Here is a 21104-nt window from a genome sequence, read left to right on the forward strand (position 1 = left end):
CGATTGATAAATTATTATACGAGTTGACAAGTAAGGCAGTATGCTGACATTGCTTATTTTATCTATTTTATGTAATGTGCACATTTGTTAATTGCATGTGTCTTGATTTGTGGCATAGAATTTTGACTCTCTTTCGCTTGCCAGCATGTTTATCATTGGCTGGGATGAGCCCATGCTCTCGTCTGTGATGAGGGGACAGAACATATCTGGCATATTCCGCATAAAAGGAAAGCGGAAACTCCTACATGAAAACTTTGACGTGGTGATGGCTCGCAAAAATAAGCTGGTGCAGGAAGAAAAGTAAGTCGTTTTTGTTTCACTCGAATCCACACTACTGTAATTGCGTTTAATTGAGGCTGTCGAAAAACTAAGTATTAAGTGTTGATTTAAAGCTTTCGTGACTGCAGTGATTCATATTCTTAGTTCTTTTGGTAAAGTCACGTTGAAGGAAAACAATTAAATAATATATATTTTATATATTTTTTATTGTTTCCCTTCAACGTGACTTTACCGAAAGAACTAAGAATATGTATTAAGTTTGAAGGCTGGTTGAATTAAATTTGGGGCAGTAGGAAAAAACGCTGGCATGACCTGCACAAAGCACTTGGGATGACCTCTGCACCTGTTTATCTGAAGTAAACCTTAACCACAACAAACACGTTAAAATATAAAGTAAATGCCTGTGTATATTACATGCTATTTAATGACAATTGTAAACAGTCAATTCATATATTTGTAATTGTAAACAGTCAATTTATATATTTGTAATGCTTAAAATATGCTAATCCACATAATTTCCCAAAGAGTGAAAGCTTGTGAGTTGACGATGCACAATAAATACCCATGGGCATAGCCAGTGAATGTGGGTGCAGTATTGATTATGCTACCTTCATCCATGAGACTAATGTTAATTTGAACATTTTGGGTCACATTCTTGATGGGGTCCCGTGCAGCCTGGTTCTTCATTGAATAGTCACTTCATTAAAATGGCTACTCAGCGACTTTAATAAAATAAAAGTGAGTTTTTTTCAATGATGTGAAATGCGGCAAATTTAATTTACTGGTGTATACTCATCTATGTTTTTAACTTGGGTGAAATGTTATCATGTTTATACTTTGTGCTTTCGGTTTCTTTAATTTCTCTTGCATCAAAAAAATTATTATTATTTTTAAGGTTAAATGTTTTGTGTGATATTTTTAGAGAGCTAACTGCCTTTTTGATCCTGTGCCCAGGTATCAGGAACTAATTAGATACCTCAAGGTTGTGTCTACGGACAACAGAAATGGGTAAGGGAATGCATTGAACAATAATTGCTATAAACATTCTAAGGTTCAATGTGTTTATACATTCTGTTCGTTTGTCTCAGAGCGTCACACTAACGTTTATAAACATGATCTACTGTGCATTTTCATTAAGTGTTGATATTACATTCATGCTCTATACAAGACCAGTCAAATTGTTCCAAAAAAGGGACACAAAGCGAAACTTCTTGAGACGGCTGCCTCCCAGTAGCGCATATTGTACAATAACGCCTTTTTCTGGCGCTACCTGCCTAGATTGAAACTTCCTATATTGAATAACTTATAATAGTTGTACTATGAGGATGCATTTCCAAACTTCGTAACTTACCATTTCACACTAAACACTGCATAACTTTCCATACATATTATAAACAGATAATATGTAAATGTAATATATATGACAAATCAAAGAAACGGTGTACTATATAGGCGTGTCTCCCTTATTGACCACTCTTTCTACGAGAAGTCGCCATCACGAGCAATTTCATTTTAGACTCATTTGTTCGCAAAATGTTCGCTTATCGAACAATGTGGTCGTGTGGGGGGAGGGCTCGTGGTGGCCACTAATGGGTGGGTGGCAGGACGAGTGGGTGGCAGAAGGGGGTGGATAGTTGAGTGGGGAGTGGTGGTTTAACGGTTAGCGCGTGGCACTATGAATAATGTTTTCTACAAGCATGGTGCAATTTAAATACATAACCTGCTTATAGGTCATTTTTGGTTAAATGTATTTGATAAGTCCATGAATTTTATTTTGAACTCGAGTAGTTTTTATGTCATTGCTTGCCAACTAACTGGAATTACATGTTTTAACAGTTAATAAAAAACAGTTTTAATTGACGAGCATTTATACTTGTTGGAGTAACTGGACTAAAGTAAAATTTGTTTAAAGGGGGAAAATGTTATTACAGTGAAACATTGGATTGCGAGCATAATTCGCTCTGGAAACGTGCTCGTAATCCAAAGCACTCGTATATCAAAGCGAATTTCCCCATAAGAAATAATGGAAACTCAGATGATTTGTTCCACAACTCAAAAATATTGTATTCATATAAAAATGATTAATACAAAATACCTTTTTATATTTTCATTTAAATTTAATGTAAAGTAATCAAATTTATTCATTACATTTAATAGTGGCTGGTGTGAGGGAGACGGGAGAGCGGAGAGGGGGGTTATTGTGTAGGACGACTTTCACTTGCAGTACAGTTACTAAAGAACAGTCACGACACTTGGACACAAAATTAAAAAAATGGTTTACGCACACACACGTGGTCACAACACTATACTGTAGTAAACAGTATACGCTCGCACGGATGTTGACCATATGAGTGAGGCACGCCGACTGAGACCGAGCATAGGAGATGATTATCCACAATCCCGCAGAGAGAGAAGAACCATTGGCTCAGTTGTGATCACGTGACGCTCGGCAGACAAAGCGTATACTGTACGTACTGCTCGTATTGCAAGACATCGCTCGTTTATCAAATTATTCATTTTAAAAATTTGCTCGTCTTGCAAAACACTCGCAGACCAAGTTACTCGCAATCCAAGGTTTCACTGTACTGTGTTAAGTGACCATGCGTGGGTGTACAAATGGATATATCTTTCTTATTTGCTTAACTCATCTCCTTGCACCCTCTGTCTGTGGTGCAGATTGCAGAAGCTAAGGTCTGAGATCCCAGTGTACCTTTGCAAAATGAACAAGTTGTTTGATGCCTTGCGGTGGATGGCATCATCCCCAATGTGCACCAGCAGTCTTCCTCCCACTGTCATCAAGACAATGATCGTTAATGCCTCCGAACTCATCCATGACACAGCGGCTCCAGGTACCCTTTGTTAATGTTTGCTCCTTTGCACAATTGTGTCGTTTCTGCATTAGCCCAGTTGCTATCACAAGTGCAGCCATGAGCACACTGGGCTAGCAATCCAGAAGTCGCTGGTTCAGTCTTCAAGCTCGAACATAAAAATAACGGGGCAGGGTTTTATTATTGCGGTTTTGTGTCTGCGACGAATTAATTTGGAGTGCAATTTGAAATTCACGGGGTTGTATTTGTAATGTTTGCAGCCGTAGCACATTTGGCGCAGATTGTAAAACCGCGACAGATCCCCACACGCACCTCTCCCTCATTCTGTCTTCGTCTGCCACTGATTACACTCGAGTGCTTTCCTTTACAGTTTTTTTGGACTTGCGTACTGTGCAGTATAATATTCCTTATATATTGATATTTGCACTTGACATATATTTACGTTATTATAAAAGGTAAATCTTATAACACAATCGTACAATACGACGGTGGTTTTTGACCTTTTTTGACTACTGTACCCATTGTTGAATTTGTTTCTACCGACTACCCCTTGCATGACCCAACATGGTTCTGAGAAATAAATGTATGAATAATGAACGTCAGTATTTTAACCAATTATCCATTTTGCGAGGCATCCTAACTAGCTATCAACTGCAAGTGAATAAACAAATGCAATGGATGCTCTGCATGCACGACGTAATTTGCTCGCACTTGCTGGTTACTCTTGGAAACCCAAATTGTTTATGATCAATCAGTCTAGAAAGGTCTTTTATATCATTCTAGGTTACCATATGGATTAATATTTTATCCTCGTTTATCTTGGCGTATTCTTACATAATTATTTGCCAATGATTCTAATCTTACCAATGTAAGTATTTTTTTGTCTGTCTGCGTGTCTGTCTGTCTATCTGCGTGGGTACCTTAAGACGTTTTTAACTGACAAACTGTCAGGTTTACATATCAAAAAAGTACACTGATACCACGCCGTATGGCCCGGGACGAAAAAGTTATTTGTATTTCACATCTGTCAAGTTTAAAGTACAGTGGTACTCCGGAGATCGAACTTAATTCGTTCCAGAAGGCCATTCGAACACCGATTTGTTCGAACACGAATTAATTTTCCCCATAAGAATTCATGTAAATTACATTAATTGGTTCCAGACACGAGAAATCTCTCAAAGCATTTTACACGACGTTTACAGTGATTGCATGCATAAAATCATACAAAAAACAAGAAACATAATAAATAAATATATGGCACAAATTAAATCAATGAACATTGAACTTCACTTTACCTGTAGTAAGGAGAGTTGATGGCTTGAGTGGATGGTGGTGAGGAGGAGGTGGTAAAACCTTTGTCTGGGCAAGCGTCATGCACGCTGGCCATACGCGTCTCAGCCGTACAGGTTCTTTCAAGTCGCGATTTCCAGTTCGACCTCCGAATTTCGTTCGTTTACTGGGGCAAAAAATGTTCGTAAATATCGTTTAACACCGATTTGTTCGAGTTCTGGTGCGATGGATCTCCGAGGTTCTACTGTAGTTAAATTACCAAATGTATTCCCTTTTATAAGCACAGGGTGGCGCCAGAGCACGCATCTGCGCATGTGTAGTGGGTTTGTATGGAGACAGTCTTCTTAGGAGGCAACACATATCCTAAATATAAACACCCAGGTCTGTCATTCTGTCATTGTGACTAACACGGCACGGATTGGTTGAAGTGCGTCACATGACCGGGACCAAGCAGCCAACCAGAGGTGCGCCCCTCACAAACATGTACGCCCCCGAACAGGCACGTGTGGGATGACGTCCCCGGCGTGCGTGTCATCACGCACGTATGGGCGTTAACGTCAGCTCTCTTTCACAACACCTCAGCCGCGTTTGTGTGTAATGACGTCACGCCTCCAACCACGACAAGCGCACAGCCTGCGGTAGGCCTTCATCCAGCAGTGCATTTGAACACTAAAAAAAGTACAGCACTCATGTACAGTGCTGACTTTTTCCACTATTAATGTCAAATAATATAACAAACACAGTTCTGTGTGTCATTATGTCACTAACGCGTAAACGTGCCAAAAGATTTGTATAGAAGAAACTAGGTTGTTTATAACAGTAATAACGGTAACACCAGGTTCCTAACACGAAGGGGTAATGGCCCCTTCTACCCACAACCTAATGAGGTACAGCCTCCGGGCTAATGTGCCCTAACCACTGGGGCTAACCACTCTTCAGCCTTCCGGCTAGCGGGACCTAGGGGAGGCTGATACGACCCTCGGGTCTCGACCGCTGACCCACACAGACCCGGCCCTGAGAAGGATGTCGGATCGGGGGATCCTCGGAGTCCTAGCCTATTGACCACTGGCCTCACTGAGCCCCGGCCCTTATAAGGGCAACAGGGCTTTGGTGTCCAGGGTCCTATCTTCAGGTAGGCTTCTGGGTCTTCGGCTTGAGGCGGACTTACTCGAGCTGCTCTGGGGTCTGGCTTTTATGGGGCTCCCAGGGTCACTCCACCCTTGGTCTCGCCCATCTGGAACCTTCTGGAGGGACCTGGATTGTTGTGCAATCCGCCCCAGCCCCCCACCCGGGGACCTGGGGTGTCCCCCTCCGGTTCCCAACCGTCCCCCCAGGTTGCCTGTCCCACTTCCTGCTTGGCACAGGCCGGACTCGCTATTGCCCCCTGTTGGCCCCTGACTGGAGGTGCCTGCTAACCCATAGTGGTGGCGGCGTATTACGCCTAACAATTACCCACCACACATGCGCGAGAAAGCCGGGTCCGTGGTGGTTGCCCTAGCAACGCACACACGCGATCGGTGGGGGGGAATTCTCATTTGCGTAAAAAAATATACTGCTGAGGTAATTTTTTTACAGTGTGATGTCCTCTTCTCCCCAATATGTGCACTCATAGTCCGTAGATAATATTATTGTAGGGCAGGGGGGGGGATGGTGGGGGGGGTAGCAGCCCAGCCCCAGCCTGGAAAGGTGCCACTTCGGCCGGCTGGACAATCTAGGGGAGGCCGAGGGCTCTGCACGGGACTAGGCCTCACCACCACTCTGTGAAGTTAGTATTATAGAGTTGATATATAGTATTATAGAGTCGGTTTTTATGACTGTAGAGTAGGTACATACTACTGTAGAGTTTGTAGTTACTGCTGCTGTAGAGCGGGCATGGGAAGGAGGGGTATAGCAGCCCCAGCCTGCCAAGGTGCCACCTCGGCCGGCTGGGCAATCTAGGCAAGGCCAGGGGCTCTCCACGGGACTAGGCCTCACCACGGCACTTTGTATACTTACTAGATACTATTATAGAGTCGGTAGATACTACTGCAGAGTCATTAGATACTACTTTAGAGTCAGTATTCACTACTATAGAGTTGGTTGATACTACTATAGAGTCAGTAGATACTATTATAGTCAGAAGTTACTACTATAGAGTTACTACTGTAGTGTTCTTCACGGAGGCAGAAACTTTGACTTGGAGGCAACACGTTTATTACAAGGCCCCAACAGGGCTACTACATAAACGTACACACGCTAATTAGACTCCAACAGGGTAATTACCGTATTTTCCCGCATATAACCCGCAGGGTATACCACTTTTTACAAACAAAACAAGACCCTGCGGGGTATATGGAGGTGCGGGCTATCCCAAAAATATTTTACACGTGTGACATGTCATAACTCGTTAAAAAAATTTCATGGTAGGACTATCCACTATGCAACACTTTGACTAAAGCACTGCTGAATAAACCACTCGCACTAAAATTACACGTTATCACGTTTTAAATTAATTGTTTGTACAATTAAATGACAGTTTTTGAAGTGCGTGCACTGTTTACCGGCGACGGGAGAGCTGGGGTGAGAGGTGGGGGTTAGGGGGTGGGGCAGCTGGGGGGAGAAAGAGGTGGGGGTTGAGGGAAGAGAGGTGGGGGGAGAGAGAGGTGGGGGTTGGGGCAACTGGGGGGAGAGAGAGGGTTTGGGGGCGAGGCGACGGCATTACCGTAGTGCTGCTATTATCTGCGCAGTGCAATCTACCAATGCTAAAACTGTGCTTATCTACCAGTTATGTGTTACTTATTCATTGGATATTTACTTTTGTTACTTATTTACTGTTTTAAGTTCACTCGTTTCCGGTTAGTTTGTCTTTGTGCACGTTATGATTTAAATGTTAACAATTGATAGTGGAATGTATTACAAATGTAAACTTCGTATTAATATGATGGAATTAAGCTGCGGTAACGACGTTAAATATATGAATGCATTCGGGGTATATGGAGATGCGGGCTATCTGAAATTAGTTTTACACAAAACGCAGTTTTTACGGGGTATATGCATATGTAGGAAAATACGGTACACAACCAGATCAGTCAGGAACATCCTGACTGACCCACAGTATCACTCTTGTGACAGTGGCTGGTGCTAACACCACAGTGACACCATTAACGTCACTACACTACTATAGTCGGTGGATACTAATGTAGTGAGTTCAACTGAGTCACACACTCAGACTTGGAGGCATCGCATTTATTTAGTTCCAACACACGGGTTAAACCTTCGCCTTAAGACTATAACAACCTAGGGTGGTGACCACCCGGCTAACTACACTAGTTAACGTAACTGTTAACTACGGACCTGGGACCAACAGCATACTACCCAGGTCCACGTGCTGGAAGACTCTGAGGACGGAGATCGTAGACGAAGGGATTCTTTACCGGGATGAACAACCTCGATCCCTCTCGGGACTCTGCTTATATTCTTTACGGCGTGGCTGGCTCCGTCCTTGGCCACGTCCCCCTTCCAGAACCATCGGGAAGAACCTGGGACCCAATCACGTGACCCTCCTAGCTCCCTCTTGGGGGCCCCCCATGCATCTTAACCGGTCACGTGTCCTCCCGTGACAACCAGAGTGCCATGGCCTCACATGACCTTCCCCTTAGGTCGGCACACACACACACCGTGCCCTCTAGGGCTGGCATTGCACTTAGAGCATGGTACTATTCAGCGATGTTACTCCACGCACACCGTGCCCCTCTAGAGCCGGTACTGCCCCGACAGCATGGTGACATCCAGCGATGTCACGACACTACTGTAGAGACTATAGTCAGTATGTACTGCTGTTGAGTTGGTATATACGACTATAGAGCAAGTAGATACTGCTATAGAGTCAGCAGATACTACTATAAAGTTATTAGTTACTACTATAAAGTTAATAGTTGCTACTATAGTCAGTTGATACGACTATAGTTATTAGATACTACTGTAGAGTCGGTATATACTACTATAGAGTTGGTTGATACCACTGTAATGTAGCTCTCAGAGACACCGTCTTGTCTTCTGTATATTTATCTTGAATAAAGTCCACTGACAACTCGACAAGTAACTGCGAGTGACTCTACACTTGGGTAGTGAGACAACTCTATTCAGAGACAACATAGTTTCTAGTCTCAAGACAACTCGCAGACGATGGAGACGACCCGATCCAAGGCGGCGACGACGACAGTTTCCCAAACCAAACAGCCCACAGATCCGGCTCGCGCTGGTTCTTACTCTCGCCCGGTCCGGCCACGCTCTTTTTCCCGAATTCTCCTCGCCGCACCTTTCAACAGTAGATGTCCTTCTGATTTTGCAATCTGTTTTATCCATGGCCTTCACAGCATCCCGGGAGAAGGCATCTTTGTTTCTCAGTCTTGCACTGAGAATATTTTTTCTCAATGAAGATCTCAAAAATGACGTGAGTCATAAAATATACGTAATTTCTCTTCGTGGAACTGTTCAGTCATTTATCAATGCCTGTTCTGGATAGCAATTTAAATTAATACTTTAAAATACAGCTTGACCTGGCACAAACTTGAATATAAATCGTTTATTTCTATTAAAATTTCAATAACTAAGCCTTGTTTCCAGGCATAATACGTTTTTGCATGCTTATTATAGGTGGTATGCATGTTTGGACATCATTGCTGCTGATTACATAAATGCAGTCTTTTTTGAACAAGTTAAACGAAGTATCTTGAGATTCTCAAGCCAAACACATGCTGTTAGCGAGTAAGCTAAAGATCAGCTTTTACATCCAGTGCTGTGAAGTTACACTGCCCCCCCCTCTGCTTACATAAACAGTGGTTTGTAGTATTACTCTTTCCCTTAGCAGGAGTGATGTGAAGCTGTAAATATACACTGCATTACTGAGTTATAATTAAACACTGGCCAATGCAATATGACAGTTTTGTATGGAGAGCTTTGTTTCCCAGTTAAGTATATGACGATCATTAATGTTACCTGTTGAGTGCTTTACTGAAATGTCTCTTTTTTCCCCATACAGATTAACTCCCTGGTAATGCTGGTCAAGTTGCTGTGTACCCCTCCAACCCCAGCGGGTACTAAATGTGCACACATTAAAGCCCTCGGATGTCCACCACCAGAGCTGTTTGAGGCAAGTCCACCTATCCTTGTCAATTCGTGCCCAAGCAAGGTCATGACTGATTGCGGTCACAGTTGCTTCTCACTCATGTAGATTTTGAGTGGTATATGATTTCAGTAGTTTAGAAATATGTCCAATCTTCCTTATTTAATGTGCCACTTTGCAATTATCCTGGCTGTTGACACATACCATTAAAAAATTCTACCTGCAGCTGTTGCACAGTCGGCACCCAATCTTCTGGGTCTGCTTCTATAGTTTTCCCCCCATTGGTTGTATGTCTTGTCAGTGTTAGCAATCCTCCAGGTGCGCACCCCAAATCCTTTCTCTTTGTCTCTTTCTCTCTCCTTTACATTATCTTGCATCATGGTTCTACAACTATATTTTCCAGCAAACCACAATAATTTGGCATGTACTGGCAGTACATGCGGTGTCATTAATAAGGTCATGACATCCTAATGTCTACATTGTACCATGAACATGTACCTCCACTCCAGGTTCTTCATCTGTCTCTTATTTATCCTGCTATATCTGTATTCCTTTGTCTTGGTGCGCTATATCTCCCGGCAGTCTACTTCAAAAGTTAAACATCCCTCAATTGTGCAATCTCTGCAGTGCCTTTCATTGTATTTTTTAACCATGTTCACAAATGTGGTAGGGGTTTATGTAGCTGTTTTGTATGACTCCAGTTTGTTTTCCATGGCTTATCACCGATTTAATAATGTACTCAATACCACATTTTGTATACAGTCTGTTCTCCACTAACTCCAAATTATGGAAAAATCGCGTTATAATGTATATAATATAGAGTAAAGCACAGCCCACTATCGCGTGAGATGCTTATGCAGGCTGAACAAAGACAGGCGCATGGGTAGCATCCAGCAGCATCCCGCTTTGTGTGATAGTACGCCAAGGCAATTGTACAACCGCGTATTCCTACTTGGGTGACGTAGTTCTGTTCACTCAATTGCGTAATATCCAATTCGCAATAAGAAAACATGCTTTATAAGAGAACAGACTGTATTTATGTTCTCCTTATTGTGTTGTCATAGTTACGTGCAATTGATGCAAGTTTACCGTTTTACACTTAGCATGGTTGCTTCAGTTGTTAAGAAGACCAAGCAGATTTGCTGCAGAATTTTACAAAAGTGTATCGTGCAAAATGGGGAGGTATCCCCAATGTGGTTTGCCCAGAAAATGTTGTATTACTATTTTATTTTGAAAGTCATTGCTGCATTCATGGTTAATCAGCATTATAGGCTCCTTAAATGGTATTTTACAAACGTGAATTGTAATGTGCTGTTGTAAGTTTGATCTGCGATGGCAAGGGCAGTTGGTGAGTGAATTGTTCTGTGTTGTTCTCTCTCCCCATACATGCATGCAGAAGTCCCATGCTATTGTTGAAGACCTGACTAAAGTAAATGGACACATCCCCAACATCCCATGTGACTTCTCATCACTGGTAGAAATTTTACCTTTACTTGTTTCAGATTTTACTGCCCAAAAGTAAATTTTACACCTGAATAGATATTCTGCATTGATATTAATCATGTACATTTGATCCTCATTTGGCAGGCTGGCTGCGTTGTCATTGCTACAAACGTTATTGTCCAGAACTTCTCCTTGCAACTGTTGAGGCCTGAAAACTTTTGGAACCTGTTGCTATCCTATGGGGTATGTTTTTTTCTTCTGGATACTCTTGAGCATATTCATTGAGCCCAAAGCACTGATCATGTTTCTTTTGAATAACCACAAAATCTTATTTTCACCATGCTGTTTTGTTGATGTAATTTTGATAAGATGGCCACAGAATACTTTGTATCTACAAGTTTATCTTGAAAGATTTTTTTTGTATTGCACACTGAGTAGAATCCTGGGTGACCCAGAATATTGAGGTCGAGCAATTACAGCAAAACATCAGCAAAAGTTTAACATCTTTTTAACATTTCAGAAAACAATGTTAGCCATTAAAGGCAGGAAATGCTTGTGATTATATAAAAAAAAATTGCAACTGTATTGATGGTAGAAACATGGGTGACAATCACTCGTCTCATAACTCGTTTTTTGGAGGGCACTGCCAAATGTTTACAGGGGGTGATGAATACTAACGTTAATTTAATTGCATAATTTGCAGATCGTTTTTCATATTTAGACTGCCAGCACACAACGGCCCTGCAGTTGCAAACGACCTCACGGGATCTTTAGCGTCCAGTGTAGAATAGACGGCACAAACTATTGTCATGGTTAATACACCCACAGTATTGATCAGGGTGGCCTCTGAATTCAGACGGTGATCATCTGCAACAAGTTTCAATTGTGCTACCGCTAGGCCATGTCATTAAAATGACATTGTTTGGTGCTTTTGCTCACTTCATTTACAAGGATGTAAATAAATAAGTAAATTGTTCATATTCAATTTAACCATTACGGTAATTGATCTTATCGTTATACCTAGCCTTTGTAGACTTGAAACATCATTCAACATGAGTAGAAATTGATGTCGGCCTTGGTTTGTAGTGCTCACAAACCAAGGCCTTAGATAAAAAAGCAAGATATATTCTTGGAATTACATTAAGAGACAGAAACACACAGAGTAGAGAACAAGTACTGTTCAATAACATCTAACGGTTAAAAAAGGTAAGCCCCTGGGCAGCACACGTCACTAGAAAGATTGATCGATCAAGAATAATAATGGAGTGGCAGCAAAGGAATTCAACTTGTCTGAGAGGACATCTATCGAGGAAATGGGACTTTAAAATCGCCTTATGTGCAGGTGCTGGGTGGGACCCCATTACATTGCAGGATAGTTATAGATGGTGGTCGCTTGGGTACACCTTAATCCATAAAGCAGTGGATTGACCATGGATGATGAAAATGATGGTGGAAGATTAGAACTTAGATGGGATTTCTAATAGCTTTCCTGGGAACATAAGCTACTTAGTTGCATGACCTAGAACTGGCATGCAGAAAACCTATCAACTAAGAATTGTGTCTTTGGGATATAACAGAAAACCTGAGCTGGTTCTGAAATGGCAGTGTTGTGACTTGTAATAAGTAAAAATAATAATTAAACTTCTTTTTTGTTATTTCCACAGCCAAACATGTGGGCAGTGGAGTTTCTGCTTTCCTCCGTCCACCTAAATTGGACCTTTGTTGGTGATTTGCAAAACTTAGCCTACCATGAGGGGATAGTCGAGAGGTGATGCTCATTCCATTGCACACTGGGCTGGCTTTGTGCTGTTTTGGTGCTTTTGGATTAAAGCATATCTATAAGCAAAGTGGTTATGTGTAAACATTGTCTCCACATGTAAATACAAACTGTGATCGTTCTCCACAACAATGGAAATTACTTCGCATACAATTTTGATATTTAAAGTGAACATGGCTCCATTATTTATATGGAGTGCTTTTGACAATGCAGGTATCCCCCACTAACTTTACACTTGTTTTCCGCATGTATGTTGCTGATGAATCAGGGAACATATTTGTTTATAAGTTTAATGGTACGCATGTGCCTTGCTTTGAAGAAAAAAATTACGAACATTTTTCGTGCATTCTAGATTTAAATCTTTCGTGACTGCAGGAATCCATACTCTTTGGTTCTTTCGATAAAGTCATGTAGTTATAAAATTAAATAAATCACGACGTTTCGTTTGGAACACAAGCAATCATCAGGTGGGAAAAACGTGACTTTACCGAAAGAACCAAAGAGTATTTTTCGTGCAATTTTAAACTCTGAATCCACGCGGTGAAAATAAATTATTTTGTGATATAATACTGTATTGTACACGCGTAGCATTTCCCAGGAACGCATTTGTGCATCAATAATATCTAGTGGGGGATTCCTGTAATATACGTTTTACAACTCTGACTGACGATGAGACCGAGAAAGTAAAAACAAGTCCATAGTGCTGCTACATAATTTTTGCCTTGAAAGCCAATAAGCTGATTGACTAAAACATTTCTTGACATTGCTTGGACTTGCTAATGTGCTTTCCTAACGTGCTATGTTCTGTTTACCTGCACCATTCTGGACCATGCTGGTTGAAGTCATAATTTACCACATACAGTCCTATAGATCATGCCAAATTAAGCTACGCAGACATAGGTTGTTTTCACGTAAAATGTTATCGTCATTTTGTGTTTGTAAATGTGTCCAGCAGCTATAATTGTCAACCGAAAACTATTCTAAAATACAATGATATTGTACATCTATCCACATAATGATCCTAAAAGTGAATTATTTTGGACCATATTCTTAGTTTTTTCGGTAAAGTCACGTTGAAGGGAAACAACAAAATAATAAAATATATATAAACCAATAAAAAATTCTCACGACGTTTCGACCATAACTCAAACGGTCGTCTTCAGGTGACGACCGTTTGAGTTATGGTCGAAAGGTCGTGAGAATTTTTAATTGTTTTATATTTTATTATTTTGTTGTTTCCCTTCAACGTGACTTTACCGAAAAAACTAAGAATATGAATTACTGCAGTCACGAAAGCTTTAAATCAATATTTTGGACCAGTTTCTAAAAAGAAAAATTATTGGGTACATTTCTTCTGCTAAATAATTCATGTTTGGGGGAAAAAGTCCAATGTTTCGCACCTGAACTCTGCTTCATCTGCTGGATTTCTGACAGGTTGGCTGTGCAACACCTTGAACAAATGTGTGCTCTGGCTGACTTGTTCAGGAAGGTCGACCATGCAGAGTTCAACTACCTTGGCATTTACTTTTCAAGCCTAATCTTCTTCTTCATGATGAGGCAAGTGCTACTGAAGCAGTTTTTAGCACAAAAACCGGCGGTGAGAAAGACAATGTTGTTTTACTTGTACCATTCTCTTTCATGCCATCATGTATACGCTCATGAATGACAGCCTCTGCATGACGTTGTCATATGTCGCCATTATGCGATGCATAAATTACATGAACTCCTGTACATCAGTTGATTTTATTACACCGTCTCTGGTAGATACCTACTCAGGCATGTTCCCTCTTTTGACTGCCACTCTTACGAGTCTTGACTTGTGGCCATCCATTCTAGGGACGTGTCCTACTCAAGCCCCCACTTAACTGTTCTTAAGTCAATGTGTTTTATTTTAAACCATGTGGTCTCAAGTGTCATTCCAAGCATGCACTTCTCCATGCACTGTTGAGCTTTTGTTCAATTTGTAAGTGTTCCTCATCCGTATGTCATAGCAGCGCACCGACTAAAAACATTCTACTGTAGGCATATAGGTATGTTGATTTTAAACATATTTTAACTGAGGTTGAATTATTAAATTTGTTTACTCTGTCTTCAGATGATCTGGTAAAGTTGATTTAATATGAATTACATTTTATTTTTAATTTTGCCCTCCTGTTAGAAATCCTCCTCTTAGATAACCAGGATGGTGGTACTGCAGTCAGTGCTTGACTAACAAATGAACCTTATGGTGGGACCCTGGGGTCCCGAATAAACGAAAGTCAAAATTGTAATTAATTTATTTTTGGCGACTCCGTCCCCACAGCGCACATAAACGCTGCGACCCACCGGGCGCGGATCATTCTGTTGTCATGTCGTCCAAGCGCAGCGAGGACAAATGCGCAGAAGAAACAAAACTTTGATTAGTGTATAGTGTAGAGCTCGTCGAGAGGAATAGATTGCTGTATCGTTCACCTTCAACAGACATTAAATATTAATCATAATACAGTTAAAATGTTTTTTATAACCCATCCATGAAATGTGTGTGACGTCTTGGTGTTCATATTCTTTGGGTCTTTCGGTAAAGACACGTAGATAGAAAAAAATATATAAAAATAACAATATCACGACGTTTCAATCACAACACAAACAATCGTCATCGGGTGAACAAAATATAGCGGGGATAGCTGCCGAGGCAGGAAAAATATATGGCGGGAGAGCTGCTTAGGCAGGATGTTATAAAGGTTTGAGATGGATGTAGCCCAAGGGTAAACGGGCGGAGCTCGAGATGAAATTTGCATATAAATGTAAGATCGGAGAGCTGAGCCATACCCACGACGACGGTGTGTGGGTGGCCATTATATTGTGAGAGATTAGAATGTCATTGTAAGAAATTTGCATGTAAATGTAAAATCGGAGAGAGCTCGGCAAGAGCCAGTCTTGGTGTTACATTGCATTTCTGTTCCTGAATGTTTGGGCGCTTTCTCAAATGTTTTCTCTTTTAGAAGGAACGTTTCCACCGAACCAGAGAAGAAAATTGTAAAAAATTGGATGGCGTCCACGGTAATATATGTTTAAAAAATCACCGTTTTGCTTTTATTATATTTAAGAAAAACAAAGGAAATAAATCGGGGTTTTTTTTGACAGTTAATAGAGGTTGTAAAATGCTTTAATGCCAATCATACGTTAGGGAATTAACCATTACAAATTTACAGCATTGTCCATTTAAATTGTTGGGACTACGTGTAATTTTGTTGATTGTGTTATTACGAGCTCAATTCTTGCTACTTTGTACTTAACACATTTCAGGCCAGTGAATTCTGAGAGATGCGTCTTTCACTTTTATGTGCCCTGTTACAATATAACAGAGTTTTAAACCTGTGCAGTACGTACAACTCTCACTGCTGGCAGTGAGTGTCAAATATGAACACACCTTGTCACTGAAATAAAAGTCCCTTACAGAGAGATGTGGTAGCATTTAGTTAGATGCTTTATATAAGCAACTTGTATTTGTATTAATTTTGTTTTGAGTCGCAGCATAATCATCTAATATAACTCAATGGCCACAGTTGGAAGGTTGTCACAGTTCATATGGTTCAAGTGGCATTCCTTTCGGTGCTATTGAAATTGGATTATTCATTTCTGAAGCCAAAAACTATATGGAATAATGTATTTGTATAATACCATATTTGATCTTCAAATCACAAATGTTCTTGACATGAAAAATACCAGGTATTGTCTAACTTCACCCAGAAACAGTATATTTAATGTTGATATGTTGAAAGGATATTTTTGTTGTATCTTGTTATAGGTATGAATAGCTATTTTACTATTTTAAATATCAAGTGTATACACTATGAATTCACAGCATTTTAAACATTTAACCTTTTTTGTGGCAGATTACTGATAAGATATAAGTTTCAGTATTTCCCTCATACTTTGCAATTGTGGTTGCAGCTGCGGCTTGAATTATTAAAAAAAAGTACATTCGAGCCAATTTGTGGAAGTGAAAATGTTAAATTCATTAAACACATGACAATCTATAATAAATAAATGCTGCCTTAATTCTACTCAATCATTTAACAATGTTAATTAATCAATTAGTTGCTATGTATTATGGTGCTTTTGGGTAATTATATAATTTTGGATTTCAGTGATGTCAAGCTTGGGTGGGGTCATGGGTAATTTTAGGCAAAATGTATCTTGGTCTATTTTGATAATGGTACGGTGTCTTATGATCTACACATTAACATAATTTATCCAAGATATGAGCTACATTCTACCAAGTTTCTAAGTACACATGTATCACTAAAAGGCATGTAATGATTCAACCCTCTTCAAATGAGTTGTTACAATTCAGGATTGCCATTCATCCTAATAATCCATTGCTTTTAGTCTTTTTTACACTGGTTTGCTTGTATTATCTTTCTCATGTTATACCTTGTTTTGTACGTGGTCTAAGATGCAATTCACATAATTTGAATTAAAAGTAGAGTAAATAGTCTAATGCAGCTATCCCTTGCCAACCGCGGAAGTTGGGTTTCCTGGAAAAGGTCACTGTGGGCATCAGTTTAACACGTAGCAGGAGGCTTTCGCGACCAATATTATTCATAATAAAGGTTTTTGGGTTTGCGTTACTTATAAATATGTCGTAACCCTCCACCCGACACGGCCAAACAGTAAAAAATGTGTCACGTTTACAAAGGACATAGTTCACTACTTTAGCCCACCGGTGTGTTGAAGAGTGAATCAACATCATTTAAAATTTGAGTACGGCGTTTCGCTGGTAATTACATCCAGCATCATCGGGCAATTCGCCAGAATGGTAAAGCCCTCACTTGCTACAAGTCTTAAATAGAGCAGCAGGGTGACGTCATCATTTAACTCATTCAGGTGCAGTGATTTGAGGCGGAGGGGGGGGTATTGTAATTATATAATCGATTGGTAATCAGTCAATGGTTATGATTAGTAATGAGTTGTAGATTAGTAATTAGTTGTAGTGTGTGTTATTGTCATTATATGCTACGTTAGTAATCCGTTAATTAGTATGTAAGGAATTGTAATATGTATTATTTAATAATACGCTTCCAAGCCAGACAGCCTGTAGCTGTCAGCGATTAAAGTTATTTCTGTTTCTCTCAATTTCAATGGATTCTCTAATTATTCTTTGCCAGTAATAATTAGTTTTACACAACACTTCAAAGTTATCAAAATCAATTGAGTGTCCTTGTTGACAAGCATGTTCTGCCACTGCCGACAGTTGTTTGAGAATTTAATATTTATTTGGTGTTCTTTTCGTCTTATGCTGATGTTACGTCCCGTCTATCCAATATAGCATCTGCCACATAAACAATTAATCCGATATACACCTGTTGATAATTTAGATAATTCGTCTTTAGTGAAAGATACTAGTTTTTTAATTGTGTACTGTACCAAATCTTACTGTAGTGTTTTGCTTTTGCATATCCTCAGTTGGTAAAGTACATTACACAATGTAATAAAACATAAATGAACATTAAATTAACTTTCTATTATTTAATACTGGGGGTATAAGTTAATGATTATGACAATGAGATGATGGGGGAAGGGTGGTTAGAAGGAGGTGCTCAGTCCACAACAAATAGAAGCAAAATATGTGGTTGCGATAATAATAACAACAAAACGGACGGCTGATAAGCTACCACGCAGCGCCACGGATTTCCCGGTGGCTCGGGAGAACCGCGGCCCCGAAAAATGTGTAGATGCATGTTGCGGGCCAATGTTTACCTGTGTATATTCAAAATTGCCAGGCCGCGTTTGGCCAGCGATTTGCTGTACACGCCATTCTATGAAAGTATCATGAGCGTACGAATATATTTAAATAAACAAATTGTTCTATACCTAATGCATTAGATTCTGCAGAGCAATGACAAAATGTGTATTCAAATACAAAAAAGACAGGAGGATTTTTGTTTTATCCTGTGGGTAATTAATCCACGAGTAACAAATGTGACTTGCCTTCCCTGCCTTTGAAATAATGGACTGTTATGTGTCCCTGTGTGTATGCATCCAGGTGATTCCAACGCTGGTTCGTTTAAATACGAAAGAGAGCATTGAGCTGCAAAAAGCTGTTTGCCTATTTTTTTTCAATCATCCCAGCTAATGAACGCATAATGAATGCTGTGCCAATTGTCGCACTTCCAAACCACGTGAACATTTGTGTTTTGTTCGATTTTTGTATTGCAACAAATGGTTTGGTAAACAAACGTGGTGTCGTTCCACCAAATGACGGGTGTGGTTGTAATTTGTAGCGCGAGATTTACTTTTATACTGTTGACTTTTACATGTTTGCCATAATTGTTACGTAACTTTCAGTGTATCTGTGCTTTACATGTTTCACAGATGTTTGATATTTTTTTCCCGAAATGTAACCGCAATATTGTTAAGTTATTGGACTTTTGGAGTTTATGCAATGCTTAAATAGAATTAAGGTAAATGTGACGTAACCAGCCACACTCTGCCATATTCTGTGCTAACTGGTGGCTTATCTTTCTGAGGACGTGGCAAATAAAATAAAAATTGAGGCTTCTATTGAAGCGTAGCAACAATTCTTGATTTTAAAAAAGAATATATAATAAAGAGTGTAAAAAAATTATTGAATAAACCTGATTTCACTCTCTTCCATTGTCATTTATTCTCCCTTTAATAACATGACAGGTTCAGGTTCATGGGTATTTGTCATCGTGTTTCCATATAAAATAACCTTTCTCGAATTATGTATTCATGTACAGTGCTTATTAACAGCATGACAAGTGTTATGTAAGATTGCAATGATTATGTACGTTGAACGTTTGCACTACGTAGCCAACCGTGCAAATCGGAGGTGCGATTAGTGGACACCAGAAACGTTTTACACATGCCACACCATGGGAATGGCAGTACAGACAAGGAAAAATATATAAAATGTCATGCTCGTGTTCAATGGACTGCAATTGAATAACTTAAGTAATCATCCATATCGCAAATACTGCAAAGCAAAAAATAACATAATTAGAAATATTTAGGAAAAAATTCGGAAACATTGCAATCATTGTAAAATTTATAACAATTATATCGTGAAAATTACCGTGGAAACCCGTCATGGACATTTGCCTACGATTTGGGCATACAAAATACGACCGACAAGGTGCCAAGACTGAAGGCACTATCTGTTCTGGGTTCGAATGTAGTGTACAGTGTGTGGGACCACAGTACAGGCACCTTCTCGTCTTGGCGCCGAGTGTTTATCTCACCATTGCTGGTGGGTGGGATCAGCGTGTTAAGGATTTGAGAGGACTCCCCTGACCTCGCTGCAGGGTTCTTAAATTACACTCGGAGTAAATGTCAGCCGCAGCGTCGCGTCGCCATCGTGTGCACTGGGGGAGTCGATGTTGCTGCACGTGGGAGACCCTCACCATTGCTTGTTGCGCTGTAAAAAAAACAACTTCTGCCCGTTTTGTCCTCAGTCTCGCAATAATCCTATGTTCCACGAATAGGTATTACCTTGCAGCTCCTGTGAGCTCGCTATTGTGCATTTTTACTCTGTACGCACTGACCTGGCTTGTTAATTGCCATTAATCGTGGCTCCGAAGCGTTCAATGGGAGAGAGAGGTGTACGTCTGCACTGTGCTCTCTCCTTGCATCTCCCGAGGAGTCATCCTGAATTCCTCACCATTACCACCACCTCCATTGTCGTCAAATCAAAGTTAATGGGAAAAAAGGTTATTATTAATTGTGTAGTCATTGTTATTAAACATTTACCATTCCCCCCCCCCCCCATATGTTTGTGGGGGCTCACTAGCGCGCACACCTGCGAGCGATTACCTCAACGAGCGTCCGTGCACGCCGCAACTCACGCAGCACCGCCTGCACCTGCGGGCGATTATCTCAACACGCGCGCACACCACGGCCAACGCCGCATGCCCACGCCCGACACCTGCGAGCGATTACCCGCCGCGGCTCCGCGTCCACTCTCGCAGCGCGTTTTCCCACGCAGTCGCACCACACAAATGACAGACCACACCGATGCTCTGTGCTAACTTTTATTTGCGGTGCAAATACACACTACCTGGGGGAATATTTTGCGAGAAGAGCCGAGGCTGCTGCTGCTGATTAAGTGCCCAGTCACTCAAACGCCCAACCACGTACCTCGAAGCTGTACTCAAGGCATCGCACGGACGCTGTGAGAATGAGTGAGAAGGACGAGAGAACTTTACCTATCACTGCCTCGTAGTAGCACTCGCTGGCATCACGGATGCTGCTAGCAGCGCGAGGAGGCAGGATGGCAGGGAGTGAGTCTTGGTGGCTCAGAGGTTGAAGACAAGGGCGAGGGTCGTCCCGGGCTCCCCTTTTTATACCCCTAACTTCAAAGGCCTGGGGTGACGTACCG

The 21104-nt window shown here is 40.8% G+C and overlaps 1 protein-coding gene across 2 annotated transcripts in view; it reads left to right on the top strand.

Moving 5' to 3' along the window:
* LOC116954137 (uncharacterized) overlaps positions 1-19355 on the top strand; it is a 34255-nt gene extending 14900 nt beyond the window's left edge. For both annotated transcript variants that reach the window (XM_032974605.2, XM_076074269.1), the window contains 11 exons: positions 145-300; positions 1234-1287; positions 2956-3128; positions 8753-8829; positions 9418-9528; positions 10898-10975; positions 11089-11187; positions 12609-12712; positions 14156-14278; positions 15703-15760; positions 18750-19355. In XM_032974605.2, coding sequence (XP_032830496.2) covers positions 145-300; positions 1234-1287; positions 2956-3128; positions 8753-8829; positions 9418-9528; positions 10898-10975; positions 11089-11187; positions 12609-12712; positions 14156-14278; positions 15703-15760; positions 18750-18839 — 1123 coding nt within the window. In that variant the 3' untranslated portion in view covers positions 18840-19355. The remainder of the gene's footprint in view (positions 1-144; positions 301-1233; positions 1288-2955; positions 3129-8752; positions 8830-9417; positions 9529-10897; positions 10976-11088; positions 11188-12608; positions 12713-14155; positions 14279-15702; positions 15761-18749) is intronic.
* Positions 19356-21104: the final 1749 nt, after the last annotated feature.

The sequence above is a fragment of the Petromyzon marinus genome, chromosome 3 (assembly GCF_048934315.1).
Source record: "Petromyzon marinus isolate PM22_M1 ecotype Great Lakes invasive population chromosome 3, UKy_Petmar_22M1.pri1.0, whole genome shotgun sequence".
Lineage (NCBI taxonomy): Eukaryota > Metazoa > Chordata > Hyperoartia > Petromyzontiformes > Petromyzontidae > Petromyzon > Petromyzon marinus.